Consider the following 22,744-nt stretch of genomic DNA (forward strand, 5'->3'; position numbering starts at 1 on the left):
TGGGTATTTTAAACTGTCTCTCAATGGAGACTCAGTGGATGGGCATTTTAAACTGTCTCTCAATGGAGAGGGCCCTGGACAAAAGAACTCATTTAAATGGCCACTAAAGCCTTTCGGCACAGGGAGAATTGACAACATTCTTTCACATCATTACTGAGGGGGGTAGAGGAGGAGGGGAAAGGGGTTAGGAGGAGAGAAGGCCGTTTGGCGTAACCAGTGCGCTGCTCAATGGCTACCTTCGTCAGCAGTGTTTGGCAGCTGTCATCTCCCTCAATATTTATTGAACCCTCCATTCTAGATTTCTAGATAGGGGGACTGTGGGGGAGAAACATGTTGATTTGTGTCTTGTGTTCATTTTAACGAGGCGTGTACCTCCACCCCCTCCCTCTCTCTCTCTCTCTCTCTCTCTCTTTCTCTCCTTTCTCTCCTTTCTCTCTCTCCAGTCTTTTGAGCTCAGGGCTGAATGAGTCCCCAGAGTCTCTCTATGTCTCCCAGTAGTCCTACTGGGTTCATTAATCTTTCATTGGGACCATGGCAGTGGGGAATGATCCCTCCCTCCCTCTCCCCTCTCCCCTCTCCCCTCTACCCCTCTCCTCCCTACCCCTCTCACAGCCCCACTGAAGGGGGAGGTCTGGAAGGGTACTTTACCCACTCCAGCCTGGTACAGTCCAGACCGACCCCTTTTGCCACCCACCCTGGGTATGGAACATTGTAGGGTCAGTTGGTCTGGTAGTCAGTCACATAGAATAGGCCATTTATTTCATACAGTGCTCACAGTAAGCTCAGCCAGAGTATGGAGATGATGATGGCTTTTCAGCATTAAGCTCTGCACACATGTGTCTTGCCTAGGGCCCTCAGCTTTGCATTTGTATAGTTAAATGGGCATAGAGTCCATGTATTATCCCTCCCTCTCCCCCTTAAATGCATTTCAAAGTCTGTTGGAAAATTGCCATAGCCAGGCTTTGGGTTGGTGTCTCACCATGGTTAGGGTAGCTAATGAGTGTTTGGACTGTTAGAATGGAATATTACCCACACCCCCGTTGCACCTTCATACTCCCTCCCTCTCTATATACACACACACACACACACACACGCACGCACGCACGCACACACACACACACACACACACACACACGCACACACACACACAACCCAGCTAGCTCCCTGTCTCCTTCTCCCCAGCACACATCAGCCATGTTATCGTAAGCCTGATTAGTGATGCTTCTTTGACTGCCTAGGGACGGAATAGAATATCGGTTGAAGAGCAAGACCAGCTCACCGCTAGTGGTTTGTACCAGAACACTAATCTGGTTAGTGTGTGTGTGTGTGTGTGTGTGTGTGTGTGTGCCTGGAGAAAAGGGGGCTAAGCTCTGGTTATCACGGGGCCCATAGCGGAGAACCCCTCAGCTTAACTATCATCTTTTGGTAATTGAAAAAGGGGCCTGCGTCATTTAGTGGTACAAAGAGCAGATTACATGGCTAAAACTCATTTGGCAAATATGTAGAAATTGACTTATTACAACGTCCCCCTATCCCCTCTACCTCCCCTCCTCCTCTACCCCCCAAAACCAGGCACTGGGGGAGACAGAGAGGGGGGGGGTAGAGATCAGAAGGAGGAGAGGGAATCAGTGGGATAAACCACTAAAGGAGAGTGGGGGGATTGGATGGTGGAGTGTTGCTGTCTGCTGTTACAATGGCTGTGGTATTTTACACGTGTTTGGTTGAAGCCCCCTTGTCATGCAGCCTCAATCCAAATTTAAAATGGCAGCCCTGCGTCTGAGATGGCATTACTGAGTGTCACCGCAGAAGTGTTGTTAATTACAAACCACACTGTTTTCACTCGGCTCTGGCGGTTTGGCGCTCCGAGGGGGTCGATCATTTGATAGCTCTCGTTTTTCAACAGCTTTCTGAGCCATGTTAGACTTCTCCTGTAGGCGCCTGCAATCTCTACCCCAAATATTAACATGCACTTCTCCCCTCTCTCTCTCTCTCTCTCTCGCTCTCTCTTGCTCTCTTGCTCTCTTGCTCTCTTGCTCTCTTGCTCTCTCTCTCTCTCTCTCGCGCTCTCCCTCTCTCTCGCTCTCTAGTCTAATAAGGTCCCAGTGGTACAGCACCCTCACCACGTGCACCCGCTCACGCCTCTGATCACCTACAGCAATGAACACTTCACACCGGGCAACCCCCCTCCGCACCTACAGGGGGATGTGGACCCCAAAACAGGTAAGACAGACTACACTACACTACACTGAGGCCCAGTTGCGAAATGGTTAACATGGTTTGCAGATGATTAACTCTCCAGCCACTCAGTCCTCAAATCCAAACAGTGATATTCTAGTTATTACCATATATACCTTCAACAGAACAAAGAATTGTCATTGTTGTCCACATACAAAGGCTACCACTGTTCATTTATGCAGCCACCACCTCATTGTATTTATGGAAGATATAGCCCTCACAAAGTACAGCTTTGCAGGGCCCGCTTTCTTTGACAGTGGATTTCCACCGTGGATCACAGGGCAGGTGGCGCTGAAACTTTGGATGCCAATCAGTTTCAGTGGAGGGGAAGGAAGTGGGCGTGGGGACCGATGGGTGGCGCGAGCATGGGTCAGGGAGCGTATAGAAAAGCTGAACTTTATGCAAGTACTCCGCAACATCGCAGCGCTATTGACCAATCGAAGCTCACGATAGATTCCAGCCCCCTTCTGGATTGACTGTTAATACCTAGCACCACCTAGCCTGCTAGCACCCACATGAGGGCGAAGCTAGCGTGTCGATCCAAGTTATCGTGTTACGTGGAAATCCCCGGTGACCAGGTCCGAGATATTTGAGGGCAGACAACAGTTAGGGCTACTCAGAGAGAGACAGAGAGCTTCTCTCTCCTTCATGGCCTGTGCTATTGTGTCTCTGGACCTGCAGAAGTAAGCCTGTTGACCCCAGTCCCTTGAGCGTCTCTGCACACATGCTCTGGCAGGTAGGGGAGGGCCACTGCTTCCTCTCTCTGTTCTGACACTACAGGAGGAGGTAGGTGTGTGGAACCTCACACGGCTGAATGCCCCTCTCCTACATACCCCCCCCCCCCCCCAATATGACTTGTCCACCTGCAATAAACATTATGACCTAATAGGGTAACTTACTTTCAGTGTGTTGTACAGTGGTAAGCATTGCTTTGAAAGGTGTCTGGTTGTTTTGTTAGGGATTTGGGGTCATAATGGTCTCTTATTACGATTGTCCTCACAAAGGAGCAATAATAACGACCCCACTGCTGTTTAATGTGCCAGTTAATGGCCTTGCTTAATTGAGCTTAGTGTTTAATTAATTAACCAGCTATATTAAGGCCTCAGCACTGGATAGCAATGGAGAGCAACATTCGGAACGCTTTCCTCTGAGTAGTGTGTCAGTCAGAGCCATTATGTCTATAGAACTAGGTCCTACAGCAACATTTTTGGAACCCTTCTCAGCATCAAATGCATCAATTAACGATCTATAACTTGTGATTAATTTTTAAAATTTTATTCTTGAATCCTAATTGTTCACAATTAGTTTGCCGTCAGATTAAGAGACCAGTGAGAGTTTTTCTACTTTTTGGATGCACAAAGGATTCTTTAGGTACCTGTCACTGAACAACGTCTGCTTTCCACATACCCGGCTCTGCCTTGTTGCCTTGGGTGTGACACACACCGGCAACATACAGGCTGTGGATGGATTCATGCGGCCAGGTTCAATTTCTGCAGAACTCTTTATCTGGGTCCACTGTGGCCATATCGGCACCTGCAAAAAACTGCTGCACCGACACGCAGGCCAGGCAGACCCACTGTGAAAGAATGCACCGGAGACAATCAAAGTTCCTCTGCTATGCTGTCTGCCAGTGGAATTCAAACACTTCCTTGTCGCGTTTTAACGCTCAACACTGGAAAAATGGAAAAGCCATTATTTCTTTGCTTTCTCTATTTCTCCTTTTTTGGTCTTGAGTTATTTTTTACGACAGACCTTTGGAGCCCTAATGTTTTGAGTTGGCTTGTGTGCGTGTTTTCTTTGCCTGTCAGCTGCCACAGTAAGTGAAAGCGACATTGGCAAACGTGTGATCGTTTCGCCCTCTGTGAGAGCTGTCCTTATGTAGGACATCTGTCACTGTTCATCTTTGTTAAACATGAAGATGAATAGTGGAACATAAATACTTCTGCTAAAGAGAAGCAGGAGACCAAGGGCCCCTATTTATAAGACCGACTTTATAATGGCATAGGCATGTCATAATAGGTGTCATAGACAGTCATAAGAGCCTATGTAAGTTGAAAACAGCTAGGCTAATACAACATGTAACACAGTATATTGGGTAAGCCGACAAGCTATGAAACAAGCTGGTCATGAATAACACGAAGATACGTTTATAACATCACTTCGTTCATGCTCACGACAGTCAGAGGACTTCCTGGGTCAGACCCGGTTTATTTTAGAGTTAAGCTCTACCTGCAGCCCTCTAAAGGAACAGATGTCAATTTCATCTGTATGAGACTGTACACATCGTTTGTTATGTTAGCTTCTAAACCTCAATTATCGCACGTTGTTAATCCTCTCATTCAATAGGAGACTAATGTGACAGGATCATGTTGGGGTAGTCCCCGTCCCCCACCCTCTTTCTTTCTCTCGGTCTCTCTCAACACGCTATGCCACCGTACCGCCTGACTCGGAACAGCTTTGATCAGGCCGTGTGATTTTAGTACTGTGAACATGCGGGCGCAACCGCACCTCCTCCTCCTCCCAAAGCCACCCGGCTTCCAGTGATGTCTACTTTGTTCAATTGTGAAACTCACAAAGGATTCATTTAACACTGACTTTTATTTTGGTTGCGGGGGGAGGGGGGGGGACTGCGATGTTGGGAACAATTTGATAACTGTTTGCCCTCTCCCTCTCTTTGTCCCTCTACCCTTTCTCTCTCGTTCTCTCCAGGAATTCCAAGGCCTCCACAACACCCAGACATATCTCCCTATTACCCTCTCTCCCCTGGTGCTGTAGGCCAGATCCCCCATCCGCTCGGGTGGTTAGTACCACAGTAAGCAACATTCTATTACTCTCTTCTTAATGACCCGTCCCCTTAAATGTATGTTGTTCTGTCCTTGACCTGTTCTTGTCTAATGATGTTCTGTATTATGTCATTCTGTCATTAGAGCAATGAAATGTGTTCTGTTTTGTGTGGACCCCAGGAAGAGTAGCTGCTGCTTTTGCAACAGCTAATGGGGATCCTAATAAAATACCAAATACCTGTCATTAAATATGTTGTAGTACTCTAAGCATGCGCTGTTGTCGTTGTTTGTAACTATGTCTAGATGTAGATTAAGAGCATTCAGTTCTGTAGTACATTACGTTGTAAAATCAGCATCTCTAATGTAGAAGATATCACGTCAAATAGTTCTCCGTCAGAGGCAATGTCTTCTGGTTTGTTGTGTATGCTAATAGAGCTTGGTTTCAGTATTTTCCAGACTGGTAACATCATAAGCAGAGCGCATAGGGAAAGCTCTGTATCCACTTATCTCAAACTGGGTCCTCTCAATTTTGATCAGGCACTGATTTGACTCCTAGCTGCCCACAGTGCAGAGAGAATGGCTAAGTCTCCCTCTCTACCAGTGTCTCCAGTTTATACATTCAAGCAATGGACTGACTCATGGGCCACAGAAGCACACTGTGGTTTCTTAAACCCCCCTCCAACCCCAACTTTGTGTCGAATGCTATTTTGCATGTCTCTGTATTGTCCAATTAGAGCAATGAACCGTGATTGCCCGTATTTTACCCACAATTCCACATGGGAGCTATCCCTGGGTGACTCTTGTCAACACTTGTTAATATGACAAAAGGCTACAAATTAAGCTCTGTTAATTTAATGTTTTCTCACCGCAATCTAAATACCAGGAGAGGTTCCACAGCCTTTGATTTGCTGCACTTTATTTTGGTATAAATTTACATTCATTATTGTTTGTCTTTAGATGTGTAGACCTCAATTAGCGTGATGGCTCCATTAAAGAGTTGCGCTTCGTCTTTAATTATCACAACAAAACACCTAGTTTCAGCTCGGGGAGGAAGGGGCCCCCTCTCCGTCGACACCGAGCGAAGGGTTATGAAATGTAATTAGCCATTCGTATCAGATTTGTGGCATTCAAATTGTTCGGTGTTTGCCTCTCCTTTGATCCGCACTCTGCAATCCCCTAGATTTTAGTCCTGATCAAATGAGAATAAAGAGGCCTGCGATCAGGGAGAGAGGGAGAGGGCTTTACCTCCTCTACTTCCATCAACCATGTTTCTTTACCTCCCTCTCTTCTTTGTCCTTCTCCTAGGCAAGGTCAACCTGTTTACCAGGGTTTTAGACACCCCTACCCGACTGCGCTCACTGTCAACGCATCCATGCAAAGGTGAGTTGAGCCTTGGGAGATAAACACACACACACACACACACACACACACACACACACACAGGAGGAGGCTGTGACGTGGAGAGTGCACACTCCCGTCTCCACGCTTAAAAGGCCAATCCTCCAGTGTCCCCCACTAATCTGTTGAAATATTAATTATATGTATCACTTTCGAGCTAATGAGGCCCCCGAAGAACATTTACCCTAGCTGCATGTCAGCCACATCTGTAATGGACGGGGCATGTCCTTGCTGCTAGTTTTTAAACAACCAGACACGTTGATATATAAATGTCTATACACTTAAAATGAGAGAATGATGCATGCTGGGGCTTGACACTTGGTTAGTTCTTTGTTGGGCCCATTAGGGTCCAGCTCAAGGGGAGAGCTCTGGACACAAGGGAACGGGGGGGGTTGGGGGGGGGGGCACAAATGTTTGTTGTTGTGTTATGCGTTTTGAACTGGGCCTGGTTCTCCCAATACTCTGTATTGTATGGAATGTGGGAAGAGTTAACTGTGGATGACAAGTACCCCATGATTTGTGTGGCTGCTCTTTCCCCATGTCCCTCTCCCCCAGCCCAGAGCAGTATTCACAGGCGTTTCAGTGCAGGCAGCTAGAGAGTTTGGAACTAGGAGCCAGACCAAACTTCAGTTTCGTTACAGGCTGATTGGAAAAGCAGCTCCTGAGGGTCGACTGTTCAAACCTCTGGGACGTTGATGGATAAGTGTGAGCGAGGGAGGAAAGGAGAGAGAGGGAGGCCTCGAATGGGGTATAGCAAGGTTAATGTTGTGAAATAGTACTTCACGCCCTTAGTGTTTTGACATTGAACACGTTTCGTGTGCACTCGGTTTCCTCATCTGTCGCTCGCTCGCTCTCTCACTCACACGCACACGCACACGGACACGGATCTTGAACGCTGCTTTTAATTAAAAGCAGAATAGCACATTCACACTGTTAAAAAAAGAGGATATGTTAGCCAATAGCTCTTAGTTTGTCCTCTTTCTTGGTTAGCCTTACATTGAACATGTATATCTTCACATATATTCCTCATTAATATACAACACTTACGCATTTAGGTTGATAGTTTCCATCATCACCTTGATCCAGACTCGCTCATGACTTTAGCGACTGTTCACTGTAACACAGGCTGGTTAAAGCAGTGTTATTATAAAGGCTCTCATTTATAATCACAACCCATCTGTTGGATCCCTCTTCCACTCCCAGTGACTCCCTTAAAGCAGACGTCGCCCCCCTCTCCCCAGCCCAGCCCTGGTTGCTCCGCTGTCCGGTGCAGTCAGGGTGTGTCTGGTTTCTGGTAGAGCCGGGCAGCCAGACTAACCCAGGTCTGGCTAGGTCTAGTGGACCTGTGCTTTAAGTGACAGCTAATTCAGCTCTAATGACGGCCTCTACATTGTGATCATCTTATTTCCAGCGAGGCTAATTGAATCTGCTGGATGGGGGCTAGGGGGATTGGCTGCGGGGCTGGGGAGAGCTAATGCGTTCTGATGAGACCTAATTGAATTAGCATAGCTGAATAGGTGGAGGTCTCCATCTCTGGAGAGAAGGGATTTAGCACGTCCTTGTTAAAACTGCAATGGGGGATTTGACAAAAAAATATGTCCATTTGAGTTGTCAAAGGTATAGATAAATGGTGCAGAGTTGAAAGGTTTGGATAATTGTGTATATGACAGGGTTTCGGAAGCAAAAAAATGTAAACAGAATTAGAGAATTGTGTCTTGGCTTTAAAAGGGCTGTCTTGCTTAAATATGCCTCAAGACATCCAGTAGTTATGAAGTCCAGTTCATGTCTAATAATCAAATCATATTTTATTGGTCACATACACATATTTATCAGATGTTATTGCGGGTGTAGCGAAATGCTTGTGTTCCTAGCTCCAACAGTGCAGTAATATTTTATTATTATTATTATTATTTATTTTTTTATATATTATTTTTACCCCTTTTTCTCCCCAATTTCGTGGTATCTATTTGGTAGTTACAGTCTTGTCTCATCGCTGCAACTCCCGTATGGACTTGGGAGAGGCGAAAGTCAAGAGTGGTGCGTCCTCTGAAACACAACCCAACCAAGCAGCACTACTTCTTTAACACAACGCCCACTTAACCCGGAAGCCAGCCGCACCAATGTGTTGGAGGAAACACCGTACACCTGGCGACCGTGTCAGCGTGCATGCGCCCGGCCCGCCACAGGAGTCGCTAGTGCGCTATGGGACAAGGACATCCCTGCCGGCCAAACCCTCCCCTACTGAAAGGTTGCAAGATCGAATCCCCGAGCTGACAAGGTACAAATCTGTCATTCTGCCCCTGAACAAGGCAGTTAACCCACTGTTCCTAGGCCGTCATTGAAAATAAGAATTTGTTCTTAACTGACTTGCCTATAAAAAATAACCCGGAAGACGCTGGGCCAATTGTGCGCCGCCCCCATGGGTCTCCTGGTCGCGGTCGGCTGCGACAGAGCCTGGACTCGAACCCAGAATCTCTAGTGACACAGCTAGCACTGTGATGCAGTGCCTTAGACCACTGCGCCACTCGGGAGGCCCAGTGCAGTAATATTTAACATTTACATGAGGCCTGAGTGCTTGAGATGTCCTGATCCTGTATTTCACTGGGTAGCCAGATCTTAACAAGAGACCAATCCCCTAGTGCCACATACAGGCCCGATTAGGATGCAGAGGGCGAGTCACACTTCCGTACATTGCACCCCCTCAATGAGCACCTTACACTCAGGACCTGTTAAAAAAGACATTATCTGGAAGGAAAAAGGCAAGCAGGAGAGTGCAGAGTCAGTGGACGGAGCAAATGAAAATACATTATTTGAATAATGGGGTTGGAGCCATACAGGTCCTTCATATCTGGCAGGCCTGTGTGTGACACATGGGAGGAAGTGTAGGCCTCTCGCCCCCTGCCCTTTGATATGTTCCTCCCTCACCCCTCTCTCTCTCTCCCTTCCTCACTCGCTACCTCTCAGACTTTTTCTGCGGAAGGGAAAGTGCGCCGGGCGAGTCATTATACATTAACCAGGCACGGGGATACCGCCTCGCATTGGCAATTAAATGGCCCTGGCTGACACTGGGCCTCCGTTACAGCCAATGACCCACCCCCATCCCTGTCTTTCAGATTGAGACGTAGGAGCCTGGGGGTTGGGGGCTCCCTCTCTCTATCTCTCTTTCCCTCTGTTGGCTAAATTGGGCCAAGGCGCTGTTCTGTGCTGATGAGGCTGGATGATGCCCCCGCACATCAAAGGGATGGCCGTCATGTTTAAACCATAACCTGGGCCGCGCGGTGGCAGCTGGAGGGAGGTTGGGAGGGAGGGAGTGGGGGGGGGGGTGAGGGGACAGGAAGGAGAAAAGTAGAGAAGGAAGAAGGATAAAAAAATAAAAATAAAAAAATGCACAAAGAAAGGGAGAAGGAAGGAAAAAGAGAGAGAGTAGGGGAAATGCAGCAGCCTAATGATGGCTGATCTGCAGCCACTGTCCCCTCAGCAGATGACATGGCACAAACAAAAACGTGTCAATGATGAAGAGAGGAGAAGGGAGGAGAGTAGAGCAGCGAGAGCGAGAGAGAGAGAGAGAGAGAGAAGAGCAGCAGCGGGAGAGAGAGAGAAAACACACTCCCCAGAGATCGCCTGCAACAGAAACTAGTTGTTCCTGGCGACCTGATGCTCATCATTATATTCTGGCTCCAAGCCATGCAGCCAGACACATCCAGATAATGAGCCGTTAAAAAAGAAAAATAATAAATTATTCCTCCTTTTCCCCCCTCCTTCATCCTCCACTCTTTTTCTACGATTTGTGTATGGTCATGCGTAGCTGAGGCATATATATACTCTACACTCACATTCAAATAATCTTACATAGACATAATTACTCTGACTCACTCATCACACACACAATTGTGTTGCTCATTGCTCTGTGAAGTGAATCCATAGATGCGGGTTATTGCCGTCAATCAGTGTAGCTAATGATACTGGTGTTACGAAGATGACGAGTAGGGGGATAAAGAATAACACCATTAGTAATCCAGATCTAGCATGAGGCCCAATGGAATCTAGAATGAGACCCAATGGAATCTCGCATGAGGCCCAATGGAATCTAGAATGAGGCCCAATGGAATCTCGCATGAGGCCCAATGGAATCTAGAATGAGGCCCAATGGGATCTAGCAAGAGGCCCAATGGAATCTAGCATGAGGCCCGATGGAATCTAGCATGAGGCCCAATGGAATCTAGCATGAGGCCCAATGGAATCTAGCATGAGGCCCAATGGAATAGGCCTAGGCCTAACACAGAAAAAGGTGCCTTGCCCATGGTTAAAGCTAAGGCCTAGGAGCTGAAGATGTTTAAACATGACCTCAGTTTTGACATCAGCCTACACCACAGATTGGCATAAGACCCCACATACCTGTAGTTTGCCACATTGTAAAGAGGCCAAGACATCCTGGAACTTGTATTTGTCATCCACAGTCCAGAGAAGGGTGGCAGCACTAAACACTGACTTGCCATTGGAGGAAGTCACTATTTTGGCTCAGTTATAGAAGCATGTGATGACTTGTTGAAGCCCATTAGAGTTGAAGTGTCTGTATGAGACATTTTGGCAGACAATGACTGTCTTGTCCTTCCATTTGAAACTCTTCCCACTTCAAAACAAAACAGTTCTCATTTTTAAAATGAATATTATGAAATATGACTTGTGATGTTTAGTGTGTGTGTGTGTGTACTGGGTAACTGCTTCTATGTGATCGTGAGATACAAATTCTGTGATACTGATGGACCGAATCCTGTCTTGATATACGCGTGCGAAACTCAAGCTTTTGTGTAAGTCATGCATTGAATCTCAATGACAGATTTGCACAAAAATCCAACTTTCCCGCTCGAACCTCAAGTTAGGATTCGGCCCTATACAGCACGGCAACATGTGCACGTCTGTACGAATGCTCGAGTGGGCATACTCTGTCTCTGTTTGTGTCTACATGTGTCCATCTTCCATTTCACACGTGTCCACTCTGACGATTTACACAGTTTTCTGTCCTCCAGGTTCCCTCACCACATGGTCCCCCCTCATCACAGTTTGCACCAGACCGGAATCCCCCACCCCGCCATCGTCACGCCCAACGTCAAGCAAGAGTCCTCCCACAGCGACATCGGCCTCAACAGCTCGTGAGTCCACACATCTGCACACACACACACACACACACACACACACACACACACACACACACACACACACTCACCTCTGCTTATTTTGACCATTGTAAACTAAACGGCAGTAGAGGAAACTTGCCACTGGTGTTGTTGTTCTAAATTCTACCATTACAATAAGCTGTTTAATACCAATTCTGGGTATTTGCCAACCATACAGTACTATACTGTACACACTCCACAGGAAACACCAGGACTCGAAAAAGGAGGACGAGAAGAAGAAGCAGCCCCACATCAAGAAGCCGCTGAACGCCTTTATGCTCTACATGAAGGAGATGAGGGCCAAGGTGGTGGCCGAGTGCACGTTGAAAGAGAGCGCCGCCATTAACCAGATACTGGGACGAAGGGTGAGAGAGAGAGAGACGGCACCGCTATAGACACAGACTCACTCATTTCGCACATACAGCTTGGTAACTCCCTGTACAAGGGACTATGCATAGGGCAGGTAGCCTAGCGGTTAAGAGCGTTGGGCCAGTACACCAAAAGGTCGCTGGTTCGAATCCCTGAGCTGACTAAGTGAGAAATCTGTCGATGTGCTCTTGAGCAAGGCCCTTAACCATACTTGCTCCTGTAAGTCGCTCTGGATAAGAGCGTCTGCTAAATGAATTAAATGTCAAATGAAAATATCCACCCCACACCCTGTATGGTTTAGTTGACTATAGGCCTGCTACTGGGTCTGGTAGACAAGGGCAACATGTCTTAGTTTGTCTCTGCGTCTCACTGCTCTTGACTGAACACTGTCTTCTTCTACTGTTGACACTTTTTGCACTCTTCTCTTTCTATTATGTCCTTCCCCCTGTCTTCCCCTCCCTCTCTCTTCCCACGTGTCTGTCTGTAGTGGCACGCCCTAACACGAGAGGAGCAGGCGAAATACTACGAGCTGGCCAGGAAAGAGCGACAGCTTCACATGCAGCTCTACCCCGGCTGGTCTGCACGAGATAACTATGTAAGTTTTTAAGTTTTCAACACGTACCTCCTGTACTTCTCCTCTCCACAAGGACGTGTGTCTGGGATGAGTGCTCTTACTGTTCTGTCTGAGCTGAGAGCTCACCTCACTAGCAATGCCTGTTGACTGCTTCTCTAGACACCTTAGCCAATGGAATCTACAATATACTTTACAGTAGATTTGCTGGGCTATACAAAACAGGGTCTAAAGTCCCTGGAATTCTGATGCTGATAGGACGTTTCTCTCCCAGCGTTTGCTGTGCGTCCGGCAGTTCAGGGGTCATCGTGAACCCCTGCAAAGGTCAGGTTGGCCAGTGAAACTTTGACTCCTCTCAGCCTGCACAAAGCATTCTGCAAATCTCACTCCCTCGCTAGAAACCAACAAAGCCTCTACGATGGTCACTAAACGAGAGGAAAATAAGTCAAAAGATCACAACAAAAGAACAAGAGAGATAAAAAAATACAGAAAGGGAAGAAGGCGAAATTCTGCAATGTCTTGCAGTGGCAGTTAAAACCGGCGGGCAGAGAAAGAGTGAGAGAATGAATGAATAAATAAACAAACAGAAAGATGGGCCCCTTTTCATTTCACGTGTCAGGTCTTCTGCAATATAATAACTAAGGTTCCTGTCTATTTCTCTTGTTTTGGCGGCTAACCAACAGGGCAAGAAGAAGAAGAGGAAACGGGATAAGCAGCCAGGAGAGGGCAATGGTAAGTGAGCGGCAGTTCTCTCTCCTATTAGGAGACCCTTCATGTGTTCAGGACTGTGTGACATCTTACAAGATAATAGTCTAGCCCGTTTTTTCCCCCTCTACTGCTTTTTATTATATTTTTGTGTTGTTGTGCTCGTTTTTTACTACTACATAGTTATGCTACATGTAATGCAATATTTAAATGCAAGACTTGCTTGTTACCCCCATCTTCCATTCCACACCTCCTCCCATAGCCTTCCCCAGCTAATAACGTTGAATATGCATGACCCCCTCCCTTCCCCAGCCTCACCCCTCCTCCTCCCCACCGACCCCCCCAGCATCTATGAAACGTTAATATGTGTGTTTTGAGAATGTGAAATTGAAGTGTTACGATAGTCATTAACATGAACTTTGCCAGTGTTGTGTGTCTGTGTGTCATAATGCCTGTGCCCTGCAGATAGACTGTGCTTGTGTGTCTGTAACCTGGGCCGCCCTCTGCTTGTTTTCATGCATGCTTTTTAGTCACCCCAAAAAAGAGGGGAAATAATCACCCACTTCTTAAAATTAAGGAGGTTTACTAATTCTATTTGCTTCTTCATTTTATATTCTTATTATTCACATTCTTCTGATATTCCATATTGTGAGTTGAGACGGAGAAATGCGGAATATGAAAGTGTATTTTACGCTCGTTTACGTGACGATCCCCTCTTGAAGGCTTCTCCATCTGTTCTTTTTTTCAGAACACAGAGAATATTTTCCAAACCCTTGCCTTTCACTCCCTCCGATTACAGGTGCTAATGTCATTTTGAGTCTTAACTTACTCACTTGTTTTTTTTTCTCTCTTTTTAGTTTACTATGTATCTATCTATGCATGTGAAATATATTATATTTAAAGTACATTTTACTAAGCTAAATGCAATATTTTGAAGGATGTTATATGCTTTGGTTGCTGCTTTCTTTCTTAAAATGTTTCTTATGTTTATTTATTTGACCCTTTTATTTATACTAGCAAAAGTATGTTTTATTTTATATACTTACATAGTTATTAATGACGCTTCTGTGTTTAAGACATTTATTCTAGAACAATCTTCCCCATTTGGCCAAATCAATATGTTGTATATATTTCTAGTGGTGGCTGTTAAGTTAAGGTAATCTTAATGTTGAGTATGACCCAGAGATTTTACATCAGTCAGGGTAAACCTCCTTAATCTATTTGCTTCAGTAGCTGTGCTTGTGCCTTTCCCTGGGCCAGAATGAGTTGAGCCTATTCCCCTTCTACGCGGTCTCTGCTCAAACTAAGGCCTGGATTCACTCACCATAGAATTCCTCCTTTGGCCCAGCTGTCACTTTGCTCTACATTTAGAGTATTATGCCACTATGGTAAACCGTGTGTCAGGTGTTTGAATTCAGGTCTAAGTACAGTAGTAGTGCCCTTGCTGCATTCAGTAGGGTTTAACCCTTTAATGCTTTCCCTGGCTGAGACTAACCCCAACCTCCACTTAGTGTAACAGTCTGATACTGCTGCCTCTTCCTACCTACCACCTCTAGCCTCTCCTTCTCAAATATGCCGATTAAAAAGTATAACTATGAATGGCACTTAGCAGAAATGTAATCAAGTCTGCATTATTTTCCCCGTCATATTCTGCTCCTTTAACAAATGCGGCTGGTCTTTTTATTGGCTTTAGCCTTCTATTAAAGGGGAAATGACTCCTTTCGTTCGACTTAATCTTTGCACATTTATGCACTTGTTCGCTTTTTGCTTGCGGTTTGATTACTAATGTCTGAAAGACTAACTGTGTCTTCTGACAGTCCTTTCTGTAAAGACATACTGCATCTTTTTAATTAAGGGGGAAATTAGCTAGATATGCCGCGATTACGAAACGCACAGACTCACTGGTTTCCGTTTTTTTCTCCTTTATTTTCCTCCTCTTTCTCTTCCCCCCCCTTTTGGTTATTCTTCCTCCTGTCTGCTGGCTTCCCTCCCTGTTGTGGCATCAGACCTGAGCGCTCCTAAGAAGTGTCGAGCGCGCTTTGGGCTCGATCAGCAGAATAACTGGTGTGGCCCGTGCAGGTGTGTATGGTGTGTGCTGGCGTGAACGCCGGGGGCCAGGTGACGGCTGCTGTCTGAGCTGGGACTTCCTCCTTCCCTCCCCGCCTTCCTCTCTCCTTCCTTCGCCAGGCTGTCGCCACCTCCCAGCTCTTCCTCCAACCCAGCCCTGCTAGTCTGGCCTGTCTCTAGTTGTGTTGGTGTCTGGGAACAGGGCTAACAGGGTATGCGTTATGTGTGTGTGTGTGTGTGTGTGTGTGTGTGTGTGTGTGTGTGTGTGTGTGTGTGTGTGTGTGTGTGTGTGTGTGTGTGTGTGTGTGTTGGGGTGAGTGGTGTTTGTCTGTACCCAAGTCTAGATTGCAGCATATAGATGTGGGGTTGGGTGGGTCCTATAGGGCATATTCTCATAATGAGGGGCAGGACTCATCAGACTGGGTCTGAGAGGAGTTGGAGACGCGATGGTCTGGTCTGTGTGGAGGAGGTCCCAGTGTTGGCAGCCCAAACCTAAGCCTTGGCTATATGTTGTCTGTCCAATGACGTGTCCATTTTCTGTTTTCTTTTGTATCGTTTGTGTGTGGCTAACAGATGCAAATGCCCCAAAGAAGTGTCGTGCCTTGTTCGGGCTTGACCAGCTGAGTTTATGGTGCAAACCATGCAGGTATACCCCTGTAGTATCTACGGGAGGACAACCGTAATGACAATCACTTCCTTCTCTTACGTCTTCTCAAGGCGTCTGTCTAAAACAGATGTGTCTAATGTTTCCTTCAATGTGTTAATTGATGACGCCAACATTCGATCTTTTCCTGATTGGGGGATTTTCTGCTAGAACTTCTCCTAGCGGGTCATTTCACTTATTTTCTTTGAAAACTAGAAGCCCAGTCGCAGAAAATGGATTTACTAGCATCATTTGTACTCTACCTCAGCAATTATAACATTGTCAGGGAAGATCCTGGTTGCAACATTGTACACAATCAAATTTAGGAGAACCTTGGGCCTTTTTGTTGTAATGTAATTTTAAAAAGGAATACATTAATGGTTTATGATACTATTCTTCTGGCAAGTTGAGAGGTTGAAATCCATTTTCTATCCAGGCTGTATGTAAGTGCCTGACATCCTAACTGTTTTAAGTGTCTGTCTGAATTGGCCTTCTTGATAACCTTGTCGTGCTAAGGTTTACCCTGCTTCTCAGAGGGCACCAGAGTGACTTTCTTCTATGCCCTCTTCCTCCTCCTCCTCATCCTCCACCTCCTCCTCCTCCTCTTCTTCTTCCTCCAAACTCCTCTCTAATAACCCTTAATTAGTCCCTACCTGTTGTCTTTCTGTTCTGACACAAGCAGTCTTTGAATTGGGAATATTTTCATGGTAGGTATCTGTTTCTGTTAAGTAATACCCTTCTCCGTGTCTGGCTTGCACTGTGTCCCCACCTCTACCCTGACCATTGTGACGCTCCGTTTGACACTCTGCATCACCATGGTCAACCCAGGGCATGCGACCTATCAATACATTTCATTTTTCTCCTTTTTTGTTTTCAATATTGATCTGTAGTTATTAGTACAGAAAGTCTTATCTGGCATTTTGTCATTGCCTCAAAGAAAACCGGTCATACGATATTGAGTTATCTTACCAAGTCACTTTTCACGTCCAATTCTAAAATGTCATATGGTGTCCAGTTGAAGTCAACATCCAATTCAAGTCATCCACAAGGCCCGCCGAACTCAATTAGCAACGCTCCGCATTCAGTTTCTACTGCCGTGCTGTTCCAGATTGAAAAGAAGACGTAGAACAGTTGATCACATTGATATCGGGATGGCATACTCGCTGTATTTCCTGATCTAGTCTATGAACGTAACGGGTGGATGATGAGTAGAGCAGCAGCGGGGTGTCAGAGGGCCGGGGCTTGGAAACAGCCAGGGATAAATCCTGCTTCGTTTAAGGAGCCGAGAGGTTAACACACCCCATCGGGCTCCCTTTCCTGAAAGATGCATCTGGCGTAATTCCCCTGGAGACAGGGAAATCAATATGTTACACAGGCACATACTATCAATCGATATGACTGGTAAAAAAAAAAATGATAATAGCTCATTTGTAGCGGTTTGACAGGCAGTTATCACTTCAGGGGAAGAGATACAGGCTGGCACTGGCAGAGGAAGAGATACAGGCTGGCACTGGCAGAGGAAGAGATACAGGCTGGCACTGGCAGAGGAAGAGATACAGGCTGGCACTGGCAGAGGAAGAGATACAGGCTGGCACTGGCAGAGGAAGAGATACAGGCTGGCACTGGCAGAGGAAGAGATACAGGCTGGCACTGGCAGAGGAACAGATACAGGCTGGCACTGGCAGAGGAACAGATACAGGCTGGCACTGGCAGAGGAACAGATACAGGCTGGCACTGGCAGAGGAACAGATACAGGCTGGCACTGGCAGAGGAAGAGATACAGGCTGGCACTGGCAGAGGAAGAGATACAGGCTGGCCCTGGCAGAGGAACAGATACAGGCTGGCCCTGGCAGAGGAACAGATACAGGCTGGCCCTGGCAGAGGAACAGATACAGGCTGGCCCTGGCAGAGGAACAGATACAGGCTGGCCCTGGCAGAGGAACAGATACAGGCTGGCACTGGCAGAGGAAGAGATACAGGCTGGCACTGGCAGAGGAACAGATACAGGCTGGCACTGGCAGAGGAACAGATACAGGCTGGCACTGGCAGAGGAACAGATACAGGCTGGCACTGGCAGAGGAACAGATACAGGCTGGCACTGGCAGAGGAACAGATACAGGCTGGCCCTGGCAGAGGAAGAGATACAGGCTGGCACTGGCAGAGGAACAGATACAGGCTGGCCCTGGCAGAGGAAGAGATACAGGCTGGCCCTGACAGAGGAACAGATACAGGCTGGCACTGGCAGAGGAAGATATACAGGCTGGCACTGGCAGAGGAAGAGATACAGGCTGGCACTGGCAGAGGAAGAGATACAGGCTGGCACTGGCAGAGGAAGAGATACAGGCTGGCCCTGGCAGAGGAACAGATACAGGCTGGCCCTGGCAGAGGAACAGATACAGGCTGGCCCTGGCAGAGGAACAGATACAGGCTGGCCCTGGCAGAGGAACAGATACAGGCTGGCCCTGGCAGAGGAACAGATACAGGCTGGCACTGGCAGAGGAAGAGATACAGGCTGGCACTGGCAGAGGAACAGATACAGGCTGGCACTGGCAGAGGAACAGATACAGGCTGGCACTGGCAGAGGAACAGATACAGGCTGGCACTGGCAGAGGAACAGATACAGGCTGGCACTGGCAGAGGAACAGATACAGGCTGGCCCTGGCAGAGGAAGAGATACAGGCTGGCCCTGGCAGAGGAAGAGATACAGGCTGGCACTGGCAGAGGAAGATATACAGGCTGGCACTGGCAGAGGAAGAGATACAGGCTGGCACTGGCAGAGGAAGAGATACAGGCTGGCACTGGCAGAGGAACAGATACAGGCTGGCCCTGGCAGAGGAACAGATACAGGCTGGCACTGGCAGAGGAAGAGATACAGGCTGGCACTGGCAGAGGAACAGATACAGGCTGGCACTGGCAGAGGAAGAGATACAGGCTGGCACTGGCAGAGGAACAGATACAGGCTGGCACTGGCAGAGGAACAGATACAGGCTGGCCCTGGCAGAGGAACAGATACAGGCTGGCCCTGGCAGTAATAATAGTACCACACAATACTCATACAGGGTCTTTGACAGCCAAGCAGACATCTCAACTCCCCTTCCCTTGCTTTTCAGTTGACATTTCCCTGTGTTTTTACTCTTTCTTGTGGGTCAATGTTGTGTGCTTGTTCTCTTTGTGTAATTGTTCAACCTCACAAGTGCATGCCTTTTTGTCCAGCATGCCATCAGTGTAAGGTATGTGTGGTTGTCCAAATATTTTTTTTTTCTTCCCCACTCTCCCTTTCTCTTCATTCCTCTCTTATCAGTTCTCACTGATCGATCCCCCCCTCTTTTTCCCCATCTCATTCTCTCTCTCACAGTATTTGTGTGAACCCTTTACCTGAAGGAGTACAGGCAGGGTATGACTTGACAAACAGGCCTTACCCTTGATTGAACGATAGAACAGAGAAAGCTAGCTGAACCAAAGCATAGTTTCTATCACTCACTTCTGCCCGCCTCCCCTCCCCACCTCCCAATTCTGATCTTTCTCCTTCTTGCTCATTGTCCCTGTGAGCTAGCAACACAGTCTGAACCACAGTGTATTTGCCCTCGAGGCACGCACAGACCTTGTGATAAGGAGTTGTTGTTGTTGATGTCAGGGTGAAACGAGGTGGGCAGAGCCTCCCCCCTCTGTCCATCCTTGCCTCCCTGCACCCCATATGAACATAGCATGTGCACAGCCCCCCCCCCCCCCCCCCCCCCCCCCCCCCCGCCTCTTGAGTGATAGCTCAGTGCAGTTGCATTGTGGGCCGTTCCACAGAGCGAGATGGGTTGGCTGCAGGCGTGCCAGACAGGGGAGAGTCCTGACCTGAGCAGAAATGCAACCATTATAGCGTGACCCTCATACACACATGTCTTAGGGGCAGGTGCAGCGTAGTGGGGATCCCCCTAACCTCTTACCTCAGCATCTGAACTCTCCCCCCTAAGGGGGAGACAGAGGAGAGGCAGAGAGAGAAGTGAGGATAATGGAGGGAAGAGAGAGAGAAGTCAGGATAGTGGAGGGAAGAGAGGAGGGAGGGGAGAGAGAGAAGTCAGGATAGTGGAGGGAAGAGAGGAGGGAGGGGAGAGAGAGAAGTCAGGATAGTGGAGGGAAGAGGGGAGGGAAGTCAGGATAATGGAGGGAAGAGAGAGAGAGAAGTCAGGATAGTGGAGGGAAGAGGGGAGGGAAGAGAGAGAGAAGTCAGGATAATGGAGGGAAGAGAGAGAGAAGTCAGGATAGTGGAGGGAAGAGAGGAGGGAGGGGAGAGAGAGAAGTCAGGATAGTGGAGGGAAGAGAGGAGGAAGGGGAGAGAGAGAAGTCAGGATAGTGGAGGGAAGAGAGAGAGAGGTCAGGATAGTGGAGGGAAGAGGGGAGGGAAGAGAGAGAGAAGTCAGGATAGTGGAGGGAAGAGAGAGAGAAGTCAGGATAATGGAGGGAAGAGAGAGAGAGAAGTCAGGATAGTGGAGGGAAGAGAGAGAGAGAAGTCAGGATAGTGGAGGGAAGAGAGAGAGAGAAGTCAGGATAGTGGAGGGAAGAGAGGAGGGAGGGGAGAGAGAGAAGTCAGGATAGTGGAGGGAAGAGAGAGAGAGAAGTCAGGATAGTGGAGGGAAGAGAGAGAGAGAAGTCAGGATAGTGGAGGGAAGAGAGGAAGGAGGGGAGAGAGAGAAGTCAGGATAGTGGAAGGAAGAGAGGATGGAGGGGAGAGAGAGAAGTCAGGATAGTGGAGGGAAGAGAGGAAGGAGGGGAGAGAGAGAAGTCAGGATAATGGAGGGAAGAGAGGAGGAAGGGGAGAGAGAGAAGTCAGGATAGTGGAGGGAAGAGAGGAGTGAGGGGAGAGAGAGAAGTCAGGATAGTGGAGGGAAGAGAGAGAGAGAAGTCAGGATAGTGGAGGGAAGAGGGGAGGGAGGGGAGAGAGAGGGAGGACTAGTATCTCAGAAGAGCAGGTCGATCCTGGCAGTAGCTCTTCACCACAGCCAGCTCTTTGGTTGAGTAAAGATCAGAACTCTGTGAGGAAACGTTTAAAAGATGAGGGAAAATAGCAACAAAAAAGGTAGTTGTTTTGAGATTCGCTATTAAAACCATTCTTCATTCTTCTTTATTTTTCATCCATTTCTCATCCATCATTTTCATCCTCCTGCTGCCTCCCCTCGTTCATCATCCTGTCTGTCTGTTTGGTGTACTGTGTGTATGTCCTGGGAATCTGAGCAGGCCACATGAAGCCTTGATCCTCAGCCAGGCTGTAGTGTTGGCAACCACTTAAATGCACCAGAAAAGAACAATAATGTAACGCATAGAAATAGGTTTTTAGATGTTATCTTTAAGACATTGACGGTATGCATAATGCCAGTGAAACAAGATGGTGCATTTATGTTGACTGCTAAGGCTCGGCTATTGCCCAGCAGATTGTTGTCAGTTCTGGGATGTCCTGCTAAACAAAACCCGTCTTTCTCTGTCCCCCATCTCCAGGAGGAAAAAAAAGTGCATTCGCTACATCCAAGGTGAAGGTAGCTGTGCCAGTCCTCCCTCTTCGGACGGCAGCTTACTAGACTCCCCCCCATCCTCCCCCTCCTCGGTGGCCCCCTCCCCCTCCTCGAAAGAGTCCAGACCTCAGACTGAACAAATGCAACCTCTCTCACTGACTATGAAACCGGCCCACCAGCCTCTCCACTACCCGCACCGGCACCTCCTGGCTGGGCATCCTCCTCCGCCATCTTTGGTTCTGCTGGAAAACTCTGCTGCTGCAGCGGGCAAAACGCCTGGCGCAGCCCACAACGGAGCGCACGGCGACGTCTCGTCCTCGAGGCAGCCGGGCTCCTCGGGCGCCGCCCTGGCCAGGCCCTTGGCAGCATCGCTGTGTCATTCCCACTCGCTACACCCCAACTCCACGGCCCCTCAGCCTCTGTCGCTCGTTACCAAGTCAATAGAGTAGATCCCTCCTTATTCGCTCCTTCCTTCCCCTTTTTCTAGCTCAGCACCCTTCATTCTTTTCTCTTTGTTTCGTTCAATCTTTTTCTTCTGTTTCTGTGCCATAAGGCTTTGAAAATGTGTTACTGTTTTATCAAAGTTCATTGGTCAATATTTGACCCATCATTATCGAAAAAATATAAATATTATAATGAAATAATAATCCAATGAGCTGTAGAGTATGGCTTTGTGAATCTGCCAAAATTCTTCTGAACTTCTGTTCTTCTCTTTATTTTGTAGTGTTAAAATGAAAATTGTTATTTAGTTCCACTTAAACGTGTTTCAATGACAGATATAAAAAATTGTAGATTAGATGACTATTCAATGACCCCTTTTCTTGAAAGAGTTGGTTCTCCTTCATTATTTGTATTAAATACGAGCTTGCGAACCAATCATTGGAGGGTATGAGGATCGTGGAGACACCTCTCTTACTGAGGAACAACTTTATTTGTGATGTTACTTGTTCTTCTTTAAATGTACAGAACTATTTGGTGGGTGGGTTGGGGGGGACGGGGTTACTGTGTTAATGTGCATCGTTCCATTGCGTTGTCTTTTTTTTTTTTTTGGTTTACCTTTGGGGGTGGAGTCAGGTGGGGGGGTTGGAAGGGAGAGGGGGGGGGGGGGTCTATTGGGGTGGGTGGGGGGTTGCGGTATTCAATACAAAATGTCACAACGCTAGGACCAGTAGTATTTATTGCTTTAGAGATTGCTTGTTGTATCTTGTATGTTGTCCATTTTAAAATCTGTTCTTTTTCTTAATACATTGTATAAATATTTTTTTCTTAACGTAAGCAACTATATAAAAACTTCATTTTTTTCT

The 22,744-nt window shown here is 47.4% G+C and overlaps 1 protein-coding gene across 25 annotated transcripts in view; it reads left to right on the forward strand.

Annotated features, from left to right (window-relative positions):
* The window catches only part of LOC129838268 (transcription factor 7-like 2), a 114,411-nt gene extending 91,927 nt beyond the window's left edge, over positions 1 to 22,484 (forward strand). For 2 of the 25 annotated variants that reach the window (XM_055905856.1, XM_055906552.1), the window contains 10 exons: positions 2,088 to 2,220; positions 4,945 to 5,047; positions 6,324 to 6,398; positions 11,429 to 11,566; positions 11,769 to 11,955; positions 12,447 to 12,554; positions 13,199 to 13,262; positions 13,984 to 14,034; positions 15,242 to 15,314; positions 21,427 to 22,482. In XM_055905856.1, coding sequence (XP_055761831.1) covers positions 2,088 to 2,220; positions 4,945 to 5,047; positions 6,324 to 6,398; positions 11,429 to 11,566; positions 11,769 to 11,955; positions 12,447 to 12,554; positions 13,199 to 13,262; positions 13,984 to 14,034; positions 15,242 to 15,314; positions 21,427 to 21,889 — 1,395 coding nt within the window. In that variant the 3' untranslated portion in view covers positions 21,890 to 22,482. Of the gene's footprint in view, positions 1 to 2,087; positions 2,221 to 4,944; positions 5,048 to 6,323; positions 6,399 to 11,428; positions 11,567 to 11,768; positions 11,956 to 12,446; positions 12,555 to 13,198; positions 13,263 to 13,983; positions 14,035 to 15,241; positions 15,315 to 15,875; positions 15,949 to 16,591; positions 16,654 to 21,426 lie in introns of those variants that run through there. The other 23 variants (XM_055906416.1, XM_055906619.1, XM_055906958.1 and 20 more) reach the window with 23 other exon arrangements.
* The last annotated feature ends 260 nt before the right edge of the window (positions 22,485 to 22,744 follow it).

This window comes from Salvelinus fontinalis, chromosome 1, assembly GCF_029448725.1.
Source record: "Salvelinus fontinalis isolate EN_2023a chromosome 1, ASM2944872v1, whole genome shotgun sequence".
NCBI lineage: Eukaryota > Metazoa > Chordata > Actinopteri > Salmoniformes > Salmonidae > Salvelinus > Salvelinus fontinalis.